This window comes from Pristis pectinata, chromosome 4, assembly GCF_009764475.1.
Source record: "Pristis pectinata isolate sPriPec2 chromosome 4, sPriPec2.1.pri, whole genome shotgun sequence".
In the NCBI taxonomy this organism is placed as follows: domain Eukaryota; kingdom Metazoa; phylum Chordata; class Chondrichthyes; order Rhinopristiformes; family Pristidae; genus Pristis; species Pristis pectinata.
This window is the reverse complement of record NC_067408.1, coordinates 106,132,554-106,148,138: the sequence shown is the minus strand read 5'-3', so window position 1 is coordinate 106,148,138 and position 15,585 is coordinate 106,132,554. Positions and strand designations below refer to the sequence as shown.

General features: G+C 41.0%; 1 protein-coding gene across 7 annotated transcripts in view; it reads left to right on the top strand.

Annotated features, from left to right (window-relative positions):
• The window catches only part of erg (ETS transcription factor ERG), a 205,650-nt gene that overhangs the window by 67,176 nt on the left and 122,889 nt on the right, over positions 1-15,585 (top strand). For all 7 annotated transcript variants that reach the window (XM_052014599.1, XM_052014590.1, XM_052014588.1 and 4 more), the window contains one exon: positions 11,348-11,450. In XM_052014599.1, coding sequence (XP_051870559.1) covers positions 11,394-11,450 — 57 coding nt within the window. In that variant the 5' untranslated portion in view covers positions 11,348-11,393. The remainder of the gene's footprint in view (positions 1-11,347; positions 11,451-15,585) is intronic.

Sequence of the window (15,585 nt, the reverse complement as noted above, 5' to 3'; positions counted from 1 at the left end):
TGAGTTTCAGATTATAACTACTTCCTGACTAAGTATATTTTACCTTATATTTCCCTTGCATCTTTTGCCCAAATTTTAAAACTCACCAAACGTCTCTCAACTTTAACTAAACTAATCATACTCTTGTGTATTTCATCAAATCTCTATTCAACCTTTGCTCCTGGGAGAACAAACTTAGCTTTTCTACCCTAACCTTTATATCTGGAACAACTTTTCTATATTTTTTCTGTATGCTCTTGAGGACATTCACATCCTTAAGGGAAATGGATGATCAGAATGGGACATAGCTAAGGTCTAACCAGTATTTTGTACAGGTTCAACATAACTTCACTGCTTTTGATATTCTATATCTGTATACACCTCTATTTATGAATCTCAGGATTCCATATAACTTACCACTGTTTCAGAATGCCCTGTCATTTTCAAGGTTTTATGCACATGTTCTCCTAGTTTCCTGTAAATCCTTTAGACTAGGTCATGAAGTCTATATTGTCTTTTCTTACTCTTTCTGACAAACTGAATCACTTCATTGTTGTGCTAAAATTAATTTGCCACTCTCTGTGCCTTCTTGTGATCTGTTACCATCCAACTTATCATTTACCACACTTCCAAGCTTTGTGTTGTCTTTAAATTTGGAAATTTTACTGTATTTGCATCATTAATATGGATCAGGAAAAGCTGTGGTCCCACCATTTAAATAGTGGACAAAGAAATCAAACAAAAAAGGGGTCTATTATGTATAATATAACCTCAATGAAATTATTAAATTAAACAAAATAATTAATTAGATAAATTTGGGCGGCACGGTAGCACGACGCTATTACAGCACCAGCGATCGGGGTTCGATTCCCATCGCTGTCTGTAAGGAGTTTGTACGTTCTCCCGTGTCTGCGTGGGTTTCCTCTGGGTACTCTGGTTTCCTCCCACATTGCAAAGACACACGGGTAGGTTAACTTGGGTTTAAAATGAGCAGCGCAGACTCGTTGGGCCAGAAGGGCCTGTTACCACACTGTAAATAAAAAGAAAAAATTTAAAACTAACTGTTCTATTAATAGTGTACTGTATAGATCATCACAAGTGAGTTTAACAATATTTTGGCTCCTGCAGAAACATTTAACACTGTTACTTATATTTAATACAGCCAAAGAAGTGAAATGCGCACTGGTGTTTTGTCAACTCAGTTGAGATAAGGATGTCTGTAAATTGCATTAAAAAAATTAACAATGTATAAACTTCCAGCACAGCCCACTCAATCATTCATTCAGGAATCGAGTCAAAACATATAACTTATACCCTTATTTTGAAGAGGAATTATATGATTTATAAAATATAGTATTGGTTATTAAAGTTGTCAATGAACTAGTCATTAGTCAAGGGCTGAGCAGTAAAGCTGGACAAGTGTGGAATGTTTTAGACAAAGCTTGAAGTCTTGTGCTTAAGTGGTGTGTTTGAATCAGGCTTCCTATATAATAACAATGAATGAAATTGCACTTATTCAGTACTTGTGCTTGAATTAGGTTTATCTGTGTTCCTTTAGGACTGATTATAAAAAGATATCAAATGCCAGAAATGCCCAGAGAATCAAATTTAGGTTCAGCCATGCATGCATGTGTGTAGGTGAGGGCACCTACAGTGGCACTGTCCCCTAAACCCCTAGTTATTATTAAGCCCATTAAGTATGTGTATGTAGGTGATGAATGTAATTTTTTTGAAAGCATATTCATTTTTTGGGATGTGCACATCACCCTAATTGCCCTTGAGAAGATATTGTTGAGCTGCCTTCTTGAATCACAGTAGTCCTTCTCTTGAAGATACAGCCACAACACTGCTAGGTAGAGAATTCCAGGATTCGGACCCAAAAATGATGAAGGGCTGGTGATATATTAGCATGTTATGCTGGTGTGCAGCTTTGATGGAACATGCAGGTAGTGATGCACCCATACACCTGCTGCCTTCTCCTCCTTGGTGACAGGGGCTGTGGGCTTGGGAGGTGTTTCACAGTAGTCTAGGTGAGTAACTGCAGTGCATTTCATGGCACATAGAGGTGGTGGAGAGAATGAATGTCTGGAGTGCTGGCATGCAAATCAGATGGTTTGTTTTGTCTTGGATGGTGTTGAGCTTTTTGTGTGTTGTTGGAACTGCACTCATCCAAGCTTGCAGAGATTATTCCATCACACTCCTGACTGTCACCATGTAGATAGTAAGAAGCTTCTGGGGTGTCAGGAGGTGAGTCACTTGCTGTAGGATACCCAGCGTCCGAATTACTCTTGTAGTTACAGCATATGTGGGTTTTCCAGTTCAGTTTCTAGTCAGTGGTGACCACCCCCTGGATCTTGATGGTGGGGAGTCAATGATGGTAATGCCATTGAATGTCAGAAATAGAGGGTTAAGCTCTCTCTCGTTGGAGTTGGTCATTGTCTGGCACTTTTGTGGAGTAAACATTACTTTTCAGTTATCAGTTCATGATCGAATGTGGTCTCGGTCTTGATGCTGCAGGCATTGCATTCATCAGCGGATATCCCATTTCTGACCTTACGATGGAAAGAAGGTCATTGATGAAGGAGCTGAAGATGGTTGGGTTATAATAATTCACCTCCAACAAACACAATCATCTTCCTTTGTGCACCATATGACTCCACCCATTGGAATATTTTCCTCTTGATGCCATTGACTACAATTTTAACAAAGTTCCAGCAAATGCTGCCTTGATGTCTAAGTCAGTCACTTTCACCTCAACTCTGGAATTCAGCTCTTTGGACCAAGTCAGTGATGAAGTCTGGAGCTGTAAGCTCAAGCTGGATATTGATGAGAAGTTTATTGGTGGGTAAAGGTACTGCTTACTAGTCTTGATATTTTGCAAGTGATTAAGAGTAGACCAGCTTGGTGGTAATAAGCCTGTTCGGATTTGTCATGCATTTTGAGAACAGAGTACAACTGGGCAACTTTCCACATTGTCAGATAACGTTGCCAATGTTGTAACTGTTCTAGTATGGCTTGACTAGAAGTTTGGCTAGTTCTACAGCACAGCTCATCAGTACGAGGATGCTGTCGGGTCCCATGGTCTTTGTTGTATTCAGCCTTTTCTTGATGGAATGAATCTCCCGGACCAGATGAGGTGCATCCCCGGGTTCTCAAGTAAGTGGCTTTAGAGATTGCGGAAGCACTGGTGATAATTTTCCAGGAATCGATAGACTCCAGCATGGTTCCGGAGGACTGGAGGGTTGCAAATGTAGTTCCACTGTATAAGAAAGGTGGGAGGCAGCATAAAGAAAATTACAGACCTATTAGTCTGACATCGGTGGTGGGAAAGTTATTAGAATCGATCCTCAAGGATGAGGTTATGGAATACCTAGAGGTGCAAGGCAAGATAGGTCCAAGCCAGCATGGTTTTGTGAAGGGAAGATCCTGCCTGACCAGCCTATTGGAGTTTTTTGAGGAAATCTCAGGTAGGGTGGATAAGGGAGAGGTTGTAGATGTTGCGTATTTAGACTTTCAAAAGGCCTTTGACAAGGTGCCGCACAAAAGGCTGATTAATAAGATGATAGTTCATGGAATTACAGGTAGGACAATAGAATGGGTGGAGCATTGGCTGGTTGGTAGAAAGCAAAGGGTGGGAATAAAAGGATCTTGTTCTGGTTGGCTACCGGTTACTAGTGGTGTTCCGCAAGGGTCAGTGTTGGGGCCGCTTCTTTTTACTTTGTACATTAACGATTTGGATGATGGAGTAAATGGTTTTGTGGCTAAGTTTGCAGACGACACCATGATAGGTGGAGAAATAGGGAGCATTGAGGAGACAGGAAGGTTGCAGAGAGACCTAGATAGTTTAGGAGAATGGGCAAGGAAATAGCAGATAAGATTCAATGTTGAGAAATGTGCCATTGTACACTTTGGAAACAGAAATAAACTGGCAGATTATTATCTAGAAGGGGAGAAAATTCAAAGTACAGAAGTACAAAGGGACTTGGGGGTACTCGTGCAGGATACCCTAAAGGTTAACCACCAGGTCGGATTGGCAGTAAGGAAAGCGAATGCTATGTTGGCATTCATTTAGGGAGGGATAGTGTATAAAAGTAGGGAGGTGTTGCTGAGGCTCTATGGGGCAATAGTGAGGCCTCATTTGGAATACTGTGTGCAGTTTTGGGCCCCATATCTTAGGAAGGATGTGCTAATGTCGGAGAGGGTTCAGAGGAGATTTACAAGGATGGTTCCTGGAATGAAAGGGCTTGCATATGATGAGTGTTTGTTGGCTCTTGGACTGTATTCACTGGAGTACAGAAGAATGAGAGGGGACCTCATAGAAACATGTAGAATGTTGAAAGAACTGGGCAGAGTAGATGTGGCCAAGCTGTTTCCCTTGGTGGGTGAGTCCAGGACCAGAGGGCACAATCTTAGAATTAGAGGGTACAGGTTTAAAACAGCGTTGAGGAGAAATTTCTTTACCCAGAGGGTAGTGAATTTATGGAATTCTTTGCCACGTACAGCAGTGGAGGCCCGATCATTGGAGGCATTTAAGGAGGAGGTAGATAATTACCTAATTAGTCAAGGTATCAAGGGATATGTGGATAAGGCCGGAAATTGGGGCTGGAAAGGAATAGTGTTTTTTTTTCTCTTTTTCTTTATCTTTTTTTTTCCTTTAGCTCATGGAGCAGACTTTTTTCTCCATTTCTCATTTTTCTTTTTTCTTTTTCCCTTTTGTCCTTGGAGCTGACTCGAAGGGCCGAATGGCCTACTTCTGCTCCCTTGTCTTGTGAATCAAATTGGCAGAAGACTGAAAAGCACAAAAACTGCAGAAGGTTGGAAATCTGAAGGAAAAATTGGAAATTACTGGAAAAACTCAGCAAGTCAGGCAGCATCTGTAGGGAAAGAAACTGAATCAACATTTCAGTTCTGGCAAAAAAAGACCTCAAAGAGCTTTGTAAACAGAAGTATTAATATTTGCACTAATATTTTCATTTGCATTTTATCTTTTCAAAACATTTAAAAATGTCTTACATTATGAATTATCTTTGGCATGTGACTGTGTTGTTAATCTTATGACTTTACTTTAACCTTGATATAGTGACAATTTTTCCCAAGCTTCAGTGATGCAGGTGCAGAAAAACTTTATCTCTGATGGTAGATTCCACAACAAGATGTGCAACAGCATCAGAGCTAGGCTGCTCAGAGAATGTACACAATCTAGTGGAAATCTGGATCCCACCTCCCCAAAAAATAGCTAGTCTGGGGGTGTCTGTTGAAAATTTCAAATCTGATAATGATAGATTTTTCTTCAATGAAGTTATGAAAGAGTTTAGAACCAAGGGTGTTAAGATACAGATCAACTGCGATATATTTGAATGACAGTACTGATTAGAGGACCTGACCAGTTGAATTTGGTTTCTAAAGCTCCACGTTAGTGCCTGGAATGCACTGCCAGGGGTGGTAGTTGAGGCAAATATGATAGAGGCATTTAAGTGGCTCTTAGACAGGCACATGAATGTGCCGAGAATGGAGGGATATGGACATTGTGTAGGCAAAATGGGTTAGTTTAATTACTAGTTTAATTAATTTGGCACAACATCGTGGGCTGAAAGGCCTGTTCCTGTGCTGTACTATTCTACGTGCTATGTTCTACATTATATATCTGACCAAGAAGTCATTTTCAGCATTGTGTCAACTACATAACGTTTATTTTGACTGTGTGATTCAGTAGCATGAAAACGCTATTATGTTGTGGGGAATACTTCTTTTTGGATCAAGTACCTTTGCTGTAAGTCTTAAAAGTAGATGCAGAGCCAACAGCCAGGACCTCTTAAGGTGAGATTCATGGAGCTCTCCACCAAAGCTGATTTATTTTTCTCTGTCTCCTGGAGTTACTTGAAGCTTTCAAAAGCAAACTTGACTGATTAGGGCTTTTACTCTGGCAAACAGTCTGATTCCTTTATTTTTGTATGAATCATTTCTGACTGCTGGTAACATCCATCAGAAGTTAATGCAGCCAAGGTTTCAAAAGTGAAACCTCAGCATGTTTTAGTTGAAATACTGCTCATCCTTTACAGGCAAAGATGACAACATTTTGGAAACCTCTGATGATATGTCAGGTTAAAGTCTTTGAATGTACATGCTCTGCTATTTTGCTGGAAATGTTAATTCACTTATTTAAACCATAACCATAAATGGATTAATACTAGATTTAATGTCAGTTGCATCTTATCACAAAGTACAATGTTAAAGTAATGTACCTATTTGAAGCTCTGAAATTACTGTACCAAAATTTATTTTATGTCAATGTTGACATGCACTAAAAAAAACAGCTGAACCAGTATAATCTATGACCTGTAGGAAATTAAAACATAACAAGTCAATTAGCATCCACAAAGAGAATTAACCAGTAGCTGTTTAAGTTGGAAAGGCTTAGTAGTGAGTCAGTTACATATAAAGAGTTGGAAGGGCATTAACAAATTTAGTTTGGAAAGGTATGGGTAGATTACCAAACCAAAACTTTAGAAGAGAACACATCCCTTAGCCCACCTGATGAATTGTTCTTCTGCATCACAGAGAGGTCATTAGTGATTTTTCTTGCACAGTTTAGCAATGAAGTATTTCAGACAATTTATGTACAGTCATAGGACTGAAAATGAGAGGTTCTCAGACAAATTGACAGCAATGGGCCTTGGACAGGTTTACAGTGAAGGGTCCTGGACCGTTTGACAGTGAGGGTCTCAGACAGATTGACAGTGAAGGGCTTCAGGTTGACGATGAGCTTCTTCAGTTGACGATGAGGTGTCCTGGATAAGACAATGGTAGAAGGTTACAGCAGGTTGATAGTGGGTTGCAGATAGACTGATGATGAAGAATCTTGAATCGGTTGAAGGTGAGGTGCCTTGGGCAGGTTGGTGGAGTTATGAGGTACAGAACATAGTAGTTATTGGAAATGTGAATAATAGAGACTGCTGGAGATACCCGGAAGGCCAGGCAGTATCCGTGGAGAAAGATGCTGCAGGTTGATGACCTTTCATTTGAGCTATGGGAACCCACATGGGAGGGATTATATTGACAGACCATAATAAACTGGGAAGTGAATCTTCACGCACGTTATCCATCAAAATCTGTCCAACTCAGACAACGAGAATCTGTGCAGCAGCCTTTGTGCCCAGGACTGCAGGCCTTTTTGATTTTATAAATCATGCACCATGAACAAAGGCTGATATATTCTACAAAAAAAATGATTATTGTTTAACCAGAAAATCTCTTCCAGCTGCTTATAATCGAGCACGCGACAGTAATGAATTCCTGCACATGCATTTTATCTGGACTTTTCCTGTTTTGCAAAACAGATTTTCTGCTGAATAAATGCATGAAGTGTCACTGAGGATTTCTTTCTTCAGGTGAGATGGCACTGGGGACAGAGAACTCTGCTCTTTTCTGTTTGTGGAAGGTGTTGTTGCCAGTTTGTTAACCAGACAAGCTTTGTGCATGTAGGCTTGAGCAATCTCTTTTAGTGGTTTCCCCGAGGGCCAGCCTGTTGAAGCAGTAAGTGCCCCTACCGACCAGCAGATCCAAAGTTTGATTGCAGTTTTGTTGGTTTTGCAGATTACGCCTGGGAAGTGGGATAGGGTGGTTTAATTGGCCTCAGGCATTTGAGTTAAAGTTGGCAAAGGACCGGGGGTAGAAAACAGCTGGGATTCACCATCTCCTCAATGCTGCGGTTAGGTTTTTTTGCACAGGCAAGTGGTTGAGAACAGAGGCAGTGTTTCTTCAGGGTGCTTCCTCTGATAGTTGATTATCCTTCCCCAATAACACAACGGGAGTAGTATAGGAGGCTTGCACAGCTGTTGAAATGTCTACATTTACATCTAACTAACTCCACTTGGAGAGAAAGGGAAACTTGTGTGTAAAGGAGAGAAAAGAAGTACATGGAAATATTGATCTGCTAAATTGCTGCGTAAGTTTGAGGAAATATGAAATATCATGTTATGAATATAATCATCTATACTGAAGTTAATTAGTGGCAAATAAAGTTAGTAACAAATGCAGAAAATCCTGGAAGCGTTTAACAGGTCACTGTCTGTGGAAGGTAAATGTTTTCTCCCTGATCAACAGGGAAGGAGTGGGGGGTGGAATGCTGCAGTTATCGTGAGTCGTTCCATTTCCTGTTCTGTTCCTGATGATCTGAAGTTTTAACCGTGCTGCCTATCAAAAACAAAAAATTTCATGACACACGTCAGTGACAATAAACCAGATTCTGATTCTGGTTTATCATCGTAAATGAACTTATTAGTGTGAACCTCTTTAATAAAAGTGACCATGGGACTATGATAGCATCTTAAGCCACCTCAAGAGCAGGGGAGCTCTCGTGCTTGACCACTAGATAATCCTGACAGAAAGACAACAATAGGTTTAGAAAATACTTCATATACTGGACCCCACACACAAAGTGCTGGAGAAATTCAGCAGGTCAGGCAGCATCTATGAAAGGAAATAAACAGTCGATGTTTCAAGTCATGATGAAGGGTCTCGACCGGAAACGTTGACTGTTTTTTCCCTCCATAGATGCTGCCTGATCTAATGAGTTCCTCCAGCATTTTGTGTGTGTTGCTCCAGATTCCAGCATCTGCAGAATCTCTTGTGTCTCCATGTCGGGCCCAACATCTTCCCGTGGTAAGATCATTGGAATGCTTCTTCTCAGCCCTACCTTCATTTTCCCAAGATGTGCAGCCATTGCTTTCCAATGCAAAGAGCAACATGCAGGCAATTACAATTTCCAAGACCTTTGCGTTGCACTCCAGAGTTAGTCTGCATACTGGTCTTGCTGGCGTCCCACCTCTCAGCCTAAAAGTTTCATGTGTATAATTTTGGTTGGAATTGCATCCACAGTGCTTTGCTTCTTCCCCCTAAAGTTAGAGTTCAGAAGAGGCTAAGTGGTAGTTGTCAGCAGTGGTAGCATCCTTGCTCCTGAGTGTGAATCATAGATGCTGGGAGCACTTAGTTCAGGGTTAACATATCTGCGAAGGAGTGAAACACATTGAGAGGTGCCAACATTCAGGTAGAATATTAAACTTGCAGGTGGAGATAAAGCATAGGCTGGGACTCTTTTACCTGGAGCATAAGAGGTTGATGGGTGACCTTCTAGAGGTATATAAAATCATGAGGGGCATAGATAAGGTGGATAGTCTTGGTCTTTTCCCCAGGGTAGGGTATTGGTTTATTATTGTCACTTGTACCGAGGTACAGTGAAAAACTTGTCTTGCATACTGATCGTACAGATCAATTCATTACACTGTGCAGTTACATTGAGCTAGTACAGAGTGCATTGAGGTAGTACAGGTAAAAACGATAACAGTACAGAATAAAGTGTCACAGCTACAGAGAAAGCGCAGTGCAATAAGGTGCAAGGTCACAACAAGGTAGATCGTGAGGTCATAGTCCATCTCATCGTATAAGGGAACCCTTTCAATAGTCTTATCACAGTGGGGTAGAAGCTGTCCTTAAGTCTGGTGATACGTGCCCTCAGGCTCCTGTGTCTTCTACCTGATGGAAGAGGGGAGAAGAGAGAATGACCCAGGTGGGTGGGGTCTTTGATTATGCTGGCTGCTTCACCAAGACAACGAGAGGTAAAGACAGAGTCCAAGGAGGGGAGGCTGGTGACTGTGATGCGCTGGGCTGTGTCCACAAATCTCTGCAGTTTCTTGCGGTCCTGGGCAGAGCAGTTGCTGTACCAAGCCGTGATACATCCAGATAGGATGCTACCTATGGTGCATCAATAAAAGTTGGTGAGTGTTGAAGGGGACAAACTGAATTTCTTTAGCCTCCTGAGGAAGTAGAGGTGCTGATGAGCTATCTTTGCTGTGGCATCATGTGATTTGACCAGGAGAGGCTGTTGGTGATGTTCACTCCCAGGAACTTGAAGCTCTCAACCCTCTCAACCTCAGCACCGTTGATGTAGACAGATACATGTACGCTGCCCCCTTTCCTGAAGTCAATGACAAGCACTTTTGTTTTGTTGACATTGAGGGAAAGGTTGTTGTCATGACACCATTCCACTAAGCTCTCCTCCTCCTTCTTGTACTCCGACTCATTGCTGTTTGAGATATGGTCTGAAAATAGAGGATATAGGTTTAAGATGAGAGGAGAAATATTGAAAAGGGATCTGAGGTGCAACTTTTTCCACACAGAGGGTGGTGGGGAAATGGAACGAGCTGCCAGAGGAGGCTATAGAGATGGGTACAATTACAATGTTTAAAAGACATCTGGACAAGTACATGGATATAATAGGCCTAGAGGGAAAAGGGCCGAATGCAGGCAAGTGAGATTAGCTCAGATAGACATCTTGGTCAACATGGGCAAGTTAGGCCGAAGGGCCTGTTTACATGCTATAAACTCCATAATTTGACGTTCTCATGCGTTAGTCACTGAAGGAAGGAGCCCCACCAGAGTTGTGCACATAGTGCCATTGTTTAAAAAATGAGGAAGGGATGGACAGACAATCAGGTTAACAGTGGTGTGTGAGTTTTTGAAGTCCATGAGCTAAGGAACTGATAGACTCAACCTTTCGAACTTGTTAATTCTTCCCAGATCTGCATTGGACAGCATGTGAATGGAAGTCCAGACGTAGTAGACAATGGACTAAATTCTGGTCAATGGGATTAGTATAGATAAGTATGTAATGGTTGGCATGGATATGGTGGGCCAAAGGGCCTCTTCTGTGCTGGATGACTCTATGAACCACTGCTGTTCCTACTCTGTAGCACAGACAATATCTAGCAAGATTCAGCCCAATGTCTGGACATACTGTCTGGAGTGACAGCTACATAGTGTCCTGGGAGAGGCAAATAACAGATAAAAAACCCTCATTAAGGAAAAAAACTTTGATATTTGTCCTTCACACAGCCAGGAAAGGATTCAGCTCCCATTTGAAAGATATACAGATTAACTATGCTCTGGAAAGGAACAAAATGGACTGGTCTTACCTGAGGTTTTTCACCCAGAGAGTGGTTGGTGCATGGAATGCGCTGCCTGGGATGGTGGTGGAGGCTGATACGTTGGTCAAATTCAAGAGATTGTTAGATAAGCATATGGAGGAATTTAAGATAGAGGGATATGTGGGAGGAAGGGGTTAGATAGCCTCAGGTGTGGTTTGAAGAGCGGCACAACATGGTGGGCCGAAGGGCCTGTATTGTGCTGTATTGTTCTATGGTTCTATGAATTGAGATTGGAACACCTTCTGTCCTGATGTGTCTAATGATTGGTGATATAATGCCAACTGAATAGATCCAGTATATGGAGCAGTGCTATTTGATGGAAACAGGTTGAGGATCAAAGTCCCAGTGAACATGCAGTGACAGTCATCACCAATTTAATCTTTCAGTGAGGACGTCAGTAGACATCAACTGAATGGAAAGACCAGACTGTCGATGTTGACCATGACACCTGCTGTCGGAAAAAACCTGCCTTCCACACGGCAACAACAGGTCAGACTCAAGTTTGATAGATATAAAGTAACCCTGGTCTCAGTTAAACATGTAACTGTGTGACAGAAAAGGATAATGGGGTTATTTAGGTCTTAACCATCAAAAACATAACATGGGTGCACTGGCAATCATGAATCCAGCTTAAATTGTTCTGGCTTTCTTGGACATTGGAATTACTGCAAAGTGAGTTTGGATTCTTTGGATAAAAGGGAGATTAAAGTAAAAAATTAAATAATTAAGTATAAAGCCATGAAAAATGTAATCTCAAAAAACTACATACAGGGTGGTCAGAAACTTATAACCATATGTAAAGAAAGTAAGAAGACTCAAATAGTTATATGGCTACTAAAGGTATGCTCAAGGGAGGATATAAACATGAGAGGAAAAGGAGGCAAATGTATTGGAGGGAATAAGGAGATACTAAAGATGTAAATAAAATTGAAAGATGCTGCAAACAGAGCTGGCCAGGCAACACCTATATACCTATATTTAGAAATGTGTTCTTATATAGGGTTTGAAATATATGCTGTCTGACCTGTTGAGTATTTCCAGTATTTTCTGTTTTTATTTTGGATTTCTAGCATGTGCAGGTTTTTTGAGGTGAAATAATTGCTGACCTTGACAGCAATACCCAAATCCCAGAAAATTAGCAATTAAAGATGGGGATTCCAGCTAAATGACCCAGCCATGATGAGAGAAGTCAGAATGGTTTGAGATTGAAGGGGATCTGACAGATGATGGCTTTCCCATTGGTGCATTGTCCTTGCACTTAGAGGTAGTAGAAGTTGTGGGATTGGAAGGAGCTGTTGAAGATGCCCTTGTGAAATGCTCCAGTACATTTTATAGATGGTATACACTACAGTACAAAGCACTGATGGTTGAAAGAGTGAATGCCCATTATCATTAGAATAAGTTTTGACTTGATTTCTACAATAAAGGGAAATATTAGAATTATAGAAATACCAAAGGTAAGTGTAGAAGAGAGATTTAAAGAGAAAAGTAATGACTCAAATACAAGAATCCTGAAATAAGCCAGAAAATTGACAAAGGATCTGAGCAAGTCTGTAAGCTCTGAGTTCCCTCCTCCAATTCCATTGCTGTCCATAGCTTGGTGTCACTGGCAAATTTAACTAGTTTTGTGACCAGAGTTGGGAAAGGTCATAGATCTCTGAAACTCTGTCTGGATAAGAAGTTAAACTGCAACTGTCACATAATGTTTTAAGCCTGGAAGCTGGATGCATTTGTGTCCATTGCTTATGCGCATAAGTTGCTTTATGCTTGTTTTAATGCAATGGTGACTATTTTCCATTGAAATCCTGCCCATCATGAAATGGGACTGAGTATTTCCGGGTGTGACTCACTTTAAAACATGGCTGAGGTTTCTCTGGTGCCATTTGCACACATAATAACATCATCAACGTGTGTGCTGCTCATATCTGCGTAACCAACATAAAACTGGAGCAACAATGTGCAACCTACAATCTTTGTTTCTGACTCGTTGTGAAGTAAGGATTAAATCCTGCAGCAAAATGTGTGAATTAAACAATCCCGATGGAATATCAATGTGTAGCCTTCTCTATCTGCCTGTTTATACTGCACATGTTTCACATGTTATTAGTGGATCTCACAGTACTCATCGTAGCCATATACAGCAGAGGTACATGCTGTGATCTCTGCAGAGTGGTGAGCCTATGCCTCTCTATAGTTTGAGGCAATGGTGTCCGGGGACTTGACTTGGGTCAATGATCGCAGGTGGGGGTAAGATGAGGCCACATGCACTAAAGCCTAGTCCCCCCACCCTCTCCTATGTTTTCCCTACATCCCTTGTAGCTGTGTTGTACTTCCTGCTATATCGTGGCTGCCATGGAGATAGTTCTTTAAAGCTTGATACCTGCTTGCCATGATTCCTCACAGCAAAGCTCTGGTTGATGCATTCTTGGAGGGCAGAAGCCCACCAAGTATGTTTTGTAATGTAACATCATCATAAAAGGAAACAAACACAAGGGTAGAAAAATGTATTTTACATAGATTGTTAGAAGACAAAACCAAAGTTAATGAATTCTTTCAACAGAGAATTAAGAGAGAGAGGAATATTCAGAAATACCATGGTGTGTTTAGCTTGTGTGGAGAATACCAGTGCAGACTTGTACTTAAATAAGAAGATTAAAGGTTATATTAAAAACTGCAGAGTAATTTAGTTAAGAGGCATAGTGTTTGTGTGGGAAAGTACTAGCAGCAAATATGGTTCATATAAAATACAAGATTTTAAACCAATAACATCTCTTAAACTGATGGTAAAAGTTAATAGTGGGTGAGGGAATATGATCCCATATATTGTAAAGGTACAAGTCTTGGAAGTATCAGCAATGTATCATATGACATAAAATAAAGAAGGGCAGACTTAGATAAGGATCATTAATTATGATTCCCGGCCTTTGCAAGTGCCTTGATTAGCTAGCTGCTGCTACCTCTGTTTGCTCACCAATTTATCTTTCAAGAAATGTAGAAGTGTATTAGCGAATGTCACAGAATTAATTTGTATGATGGGTGAATCTTAGGATGGAACTATGATCATATATGTGTGTGAGAGAGTGATGAAGCATATGAATATTGTGGTCAAGCCATGATTAATAGAACTTTTTGTTGCGTGAGTAATGGGGTGTGGTGACTTCAGCTTATAACTGCATATTACCCTCAACAATGGAGATAAATTTCCTCTCTGATAAACATTTTCCTATTTTTGTTAAAGCTGATGCATTGAGAGAATTTCCCCCGATTGTCCTTAATCCCAATCTCAGGGGAACACCCCCATCATCATTATAAACAAGAAGAAGAAAGTATCTATTTATGGTTAGTTTTGCATTGTTGACTGATGATGATCAAGAACTAGGTGAAAACAGTCTAAACACATTCAATGTAAAGTTCTTATCTGTCAAATGGTTCATTCATTAATTTAATAGTTAATGGCAGCTCTGCCCAGCTTCTCCAAGATCTAATCCCCCCAGATTTGTTTTGCATTTGTGTCCACATTTTGCCTTATCTGTACGACTCTAATCCCTCTACCTGCTTTTATAAACCTTCTCAGAAACCAATTCTTAATCTTAACTTTTGGTTAATTCTGGGAATTTTTCTAACACTCTCCTAAACCAAAAAGATTTCATTAACTATAGAGCTGCAAGCTACTGGGGCAGATCTTCCACTGCTCTGAGATGACCAGTTCCTTGCATCATAGGTCACATTGTTTGTTCCATTATAGTCCCATGTGCAGTCTTCTGCAGGGAGGTCCAGAGAGGTGCAGGTGCTCCCTAGCACAAGGATGGGAGATCTGCAGACTCTGCCTCAGGTGGAACCTGATAACACCGTTGGGTAGCTAGTTTGAGCTGCTCTTTTGCTGCTCACATTTGGTTTCTATGTGGTCTCATCAGAATGCCTCAAAGAGTTCTGTGCTTCTCAAATGCTTTTCTTCCAGTTTGAGTGGTCTTTGCTCAGGACTTCCATGAATTGGTGTTAATGTTGTGATTTTTCAAGGAGGTATTGAGAAGGGACTTGAAGTGTTTGGTCTACCTTCCCAGAGACTGCTTACCATGCCAGGGTTCTGAATGGAGGGTTTGTTTCATGAGATTGATGTTAGGCATATGATTAATGCCACCCACTCAGCAGAGTTAAGTAAGTGTGATGAGTGTCTCGACACTGAGGATCTAGGTCTGATGGTGGACACTAACATCATTTTACCAGTCCTCCCGACGGATTTGGGGAACTTTTTTGGAGGGAGTACTTATCCAGCACTTTAAGGTATTTGCTGCCAGTTGTCCCTTGTCTGAATCTTATAGAAGATTGGGAATGAAAATCAGAAAATTGCAGAAGCAGAAATCTGAAATAAAAACCTGCAAAAATTCAGCAGGTCAGGCAGCACCCGTGGAAAGAGAAATAGTTAGTGTTTCAGATCTGAGACCTTTCAACAGAACTGAGAAAGAGAGAGACCAGGTAGTCTAGGTAGCAGAGAAGGTGAGGTGGAACAAAGGGCTTTCTCTGATAGGGTGTGTCAATGTGGCACCTAAGGAGAATTTAAGCTCCTTTGTTTGTGCCACTGTATTAGTTGCCACATTAGTTCACTTTGTTCCACCCTCCTCACCTC